Source organism: Pristiophorus japonicus, chromosome 5, assembly GCF_044704955.1.
Source record: "Pristiophorus japonicus isolate sPriJap1 chromosome 5, sPriJap1.hap1, whole genome shotgun sequence".
In the NCBI taxonomy this organism is placed as follows: Eukaryota; Metazoa; Chordata; class Chondrichthyes; family Pristiophoridae; genus Pristiophorus; species Pristiophorus japonicus.
In genome coordinates this window covers 303,556,128-303,560,416 of record NC_091981.1, presented here as the reverse complement: position 1 = coordinate 303,560,416, position 4,289 = coordinate 303,556,128, and the positions used below count along the sequence as shown (strand labels likewise).

General features: G+C 51.1%; 1 protein-coding gene across 1 annotated transcript; it reads left to right on the top strand.

Annotated features, from left to right (window-relative positions):
• Positions 1–1,422: 1,422 nt before the first annotated feature.
• LOC139264191 (zona pellucida sperm-binding protein 4-like) lies at positions 1,423–3,325 on the top strand (the record flags this gene model as incomplete). Its single annotated transcript, XM_070880276.1, has 6 exons — positions 1,423–1,454; positions 1,530–1,663; positions 1,746–1,935; positions 2,187–2,334; positions 2,490–2,562; positions 3,180–3,325. Coding segments are annotated over 6 exons (723 nt in total), but the record flags the coding sequence as incomplete, so codon positions are not given.
• Positions 3,326–4,289: the final 964 nt, after the last annotated feature.

Genomic DNA, 4,289 nt, shown 5'->3' with positions numbered 1-4,289 from the left:
GTAGGTGACGATATTGCAGGAAGTTTAGTTGTGAACTTGCAACACTCTTAATTCTGCAATTGTCTCCTTGGGGTAGCACATTGAAAATATCAACTTCAGGTTGGGGAAAGTGGAATCGGGAAACTATAATCCGTGGTCTAATGCCTGTCGTGGGGAAGTTGCTGGAATATATCGGGGCAGTGACTGAGCATCTGGGCGGTATGAACTGATGGTTTCTGGATCGGTCAGTGAAAGGCCAATCTCACCGACTTGCATTGGTTTCAGGACGTCACTGGGTGATAAGGGCGTGTTTATGTATCTGCAGAAGTTGTTTGAGGTTCCAGACAATGGACCAAGTGCCTTGAAGGCGACTTATTGACTGGTTTTGGAGTTGGATAGCGGGTCAACATCACAAATGATATTTGAGATGTATTTCAAGTTATGACTCGTGGTTTTCCCCTGAGATCTGTACTAGGAGGTGGAACTCGGCTTTACACTCTTTTATCACTGACCTTGGATAAACGAATAGTGGTCTGTATAATCCATATTTGCTGTCAGCACGAAGTGAGGTGGCAGTGAGTTGTGTAGATGGGGGCTGAGGTTGCAAAGGGACCCGCACAGATTAAGTAAGTGATTTCTCATCTGGCAGAAATTTGAACAATGTGAGGCAGTGAGGTCATCCATTTTCGGACTATAAATCGATCAATAATTTATAAATGGTCAGCTTGGAATTGTGTGGGGATTTGGGATAGCAATCACTACAAGCTGTTGGGCAGCTACAAACCTTGATTGAATAGACTAATGGAATGTTTACAGTATCTCCGGGTATGGAATACAAAGGGGTTGGATAATGGGAGCTATAAAGTGCTAGTTAGACTGCATTTGTTCGGGGCACCACGCCTCGGGAAGGAGATATCTGCCTTGGAGGCGATGCAGTGCAGATTGTCCAGAATGATCGCGGAGCTAAAAGGGTTAAATTGAGGACACGTTCCATAGACTCGGCTTGTGATCTCTCCAGGAGCGAAGATTAAGGGGTGATCTAGGTGCTTTGATGGTGTAGGCCTGGAAAAGTTTATCTCCAGTGGACCGGCCACAACAAAGGGCATATCAATAGAGCTCGGCCGGTCGGGGTGATGTCAGGCAGCACGTCACAAGCTTGTTGGGAATCTGGAACTGCCTCCGAAATAGCTGAGGCGAGGTCCATTAAATTTCCGAACTGTGATTGAGATTTTCTTAGGCAAAGGCATTAAGGGTTACAGAAACACGGCAATAGGATGGAGTTGGTCAGCCATGGTCTGATTGCAAAGCGAAACATTATGGAGGGGATGAATGGCCTACTCCTGTCCCTCTGTACTGATGGTCTTCTGTCTCTTGTAGCTGGACGGGGTGAACGCCGTGTATGAAACGGATGTGTTGGGTCAGTTTGAGATCTTGGATGGAGCTTTGGGATCGGTGACCCGGGACAGCCCCTTCAGGTGAGAATGGGAGCACATTGAGCGGGGAGAGAAGGTGAGGAGCTGAATTCTCCAGCCGTGTCCGTTCTCTTGCAGGCTCCATGTCCAGTGCAGTTACAAGGGAAGCCAGGAGTCGGATCTGCAGGTGAAGCCCCGAGTTTACACCCTTTCTCCACCACTGCCTGCCACTGAGGCCGGGATCCTGGTTCTGGAGCTGAGAATAGCGAGAGGTAGGGAGTGCTGCTGATGGCTACTGTCCAACTTCAGGCTCTCTCTGCAAATAGTGCCCGTCCTTCATCTTTCTCTTTTCAGATGGTGGCTACCGGAGCTGGTACGTGGCCAGTGACTACCCGATCCTGAGTGTGCTCCGGGACCCCGTGTTTGTGGAGGTTCGTGTCCTGAACCGGAACGATCCGTCCCTTGTGCTGGTGCTCAATGCCTGCTGGGCGACCCCCACCCCCGAGCCGTATTCGGGGCTCCGATGGGACCTGCTGGTGGGCAGGTAAGTCAGTGAGTGAGGGAGCTTGGGGCAGGTTGGGGATTGGGGAGGGGGCGACATGGACTGGGTAGGATCGAACGGGGCAATATTACAAATCTGAGGGCCAGGTTAATTGGTTTAAATGTTCTTTGGAATGTACTCTAGTTTCTTTATCTAGTCTAATCTCAGGAGTTTGGTTTGATGTACCGCTATAACCCTATCGTTCTGTTCCAGGTGCCCCCCTCCCCATATAACCCCCTCTTTCTCTGTTCCAGGTGCCCATTTGTGGGCGACAATTACAAAACCCTCCTCCTCCCGGTAGATGCCGCTTCCCATTTGCGGTTCCCAACTCACCATAACCGGTTTGTAGTCAGCACTTTCGCTTTCTGGGACCGAGTTTCGGGCCGGGCTCTGACCGGGGAGGTGAGTTTCCTTTAGTTTCTCTCGGTCACTTGATTGAACTTGTTCCTGGGGTCTCGCTAACAGTGAGGCAACCCCTGTTCACCCTTTGAATGTAGAAGCCTTAATCTCCTGACTGGGAGCTGTGGGACTGACCATACTGCACTGTCTCTTTCCAGGTTTACTTCCACTGCAGTGCTGAGGTTTGCTACCCATCCACCCAACAGAACTGCATGGCTCCCTGCAGCCCCAGTAAGTACCTGGGATCTGACTGGAAACTGAACCCTAATGGGGAGTGGTGGATGAGGGACCTTTGGACACTGGGACATTCAGCAAGGGCCTAAACTGGGTGCAGGAAGAGTGTCGCCAATCTGCTGGCTCTGAACTGTTTGCCAGTTTACTGCAGAATAGCAATCTGGCTCAGCGGGTCTGATAACATCGTGCCCTGGGTCTGAATGGAATCCACAACTGGGGTTCAGGAACATTTATCCAGCATCCTGCTGCAATCGGGAGTTTCGGGTGGAATAAGACCGATATCTGGTGGCGGGGGGAGACCTGGGCAATGTGTGGATGTCCAGTGTAATCGCTGGTCAAACTGGTGTTTAAATCTAATCTCCTTCCCCCAGGAGACCAGTCCAGCCATTATACTGTCAGCGACTGCAAATGTTGCTCGGTTGAAAAGGCTCTTTATGGGAATAGGAAGTGAATCTTGTTCTGACAGAACTGTATTTAATTAGTCTAATCTCATCTCTTTCGTCCCTGACGATTTTTGCATTCGGCCATCAGTTTGAACACCTGATTTGGGGCTTCAGGCAGCTGAACATTGAACTATCCACCTTGAAGTCTTGTCTCTTTCCCTTGTCCCGCAGGGAGGCGAAGAAGTGCTGATTCCCGGCCTGGGTCCTTGGTGACCGCTGAAGGACCCATCATTTTCCTGGAAGATGAGCAGAGACTGTCTGCAGGGATCACCCAGGAAGAGAAAGGTAAAGGAGCACCCTCCAACTGTGTGCCGTGATGCAGTAACTGGTGCCCATCTAACCCTGGCTTCTCCCCACAGATGCTGCTGCTGATACCCCCTCCCGTGTCCTTCCTGGAGTAGCGGTTGGGGTAGCACTGCTCTCCATGGCCCTGTTGGTCGGGACAGTCGCCATGTGGAAAATGGACCATCGCCGCAGACTGGGCTCCGAGTGCAGCTCTATGGAACTGTAGATGTGTCTGTTGGATAATAAACTCCTGTTATAGATGAGCCCTGGTCTCGTGTTATCTTTCAAATATTGGCTGGATTTTACTGTCTTCTCCAGCGAGTTAATTTGTTACCTGGTTTGACAATCGCTGGTGCCTCCTTTGTATATCCCACCCCCCCCCCCCCAAACCACCGCGCCACCAGCCATGTTCAGGGCAAGGCTAGTGGGTTTTATCATGTCGAGCGGGAAGGACTGGCGCGCTTGCATTGAACCCTGTCCCTTGGGATGGGTCCCGGGTCTGTCTGCCATTGCCGCTTCCATGAGACCATGGAGGCACGATGTGGGCTCTCTCCTTGGCGTGGAGGCAAGAGGCAGGACGTCGGGTGTGTTGAAGCCCAGATGCTGTTGCCCTTTGACGGGAGCCGGGCAGAGCTGCAGCTCTCCAGATTCCCAGTCTCTCCGGTCTGCGTAAATGTAACTGGCACCCGCAGGAATGATGTGGATTGAGAATTCCAACCCAAGCTCTCCAAACGGACAGTTGGCAAACTCTTCTGGACCATGGATTGTCCCGGATGATGGGTCAGCAGCCAGGCAATGTAGGGTGGGATATGCTGACTTATCGCATCTTCAGCGAGTGACGATCAGCTCCATTGGTCACAATGTGGCGGGACCAGTATAATGATGTAAAATACAAAAGGTTGTAAATTAGCTGGCAGGGCTTCCTCACTTGAACTCAACCAAAAACTACAGTGGGTCTAGTGAGAAGGAAGTGAAGGATATCCGTACTCAGCAGGA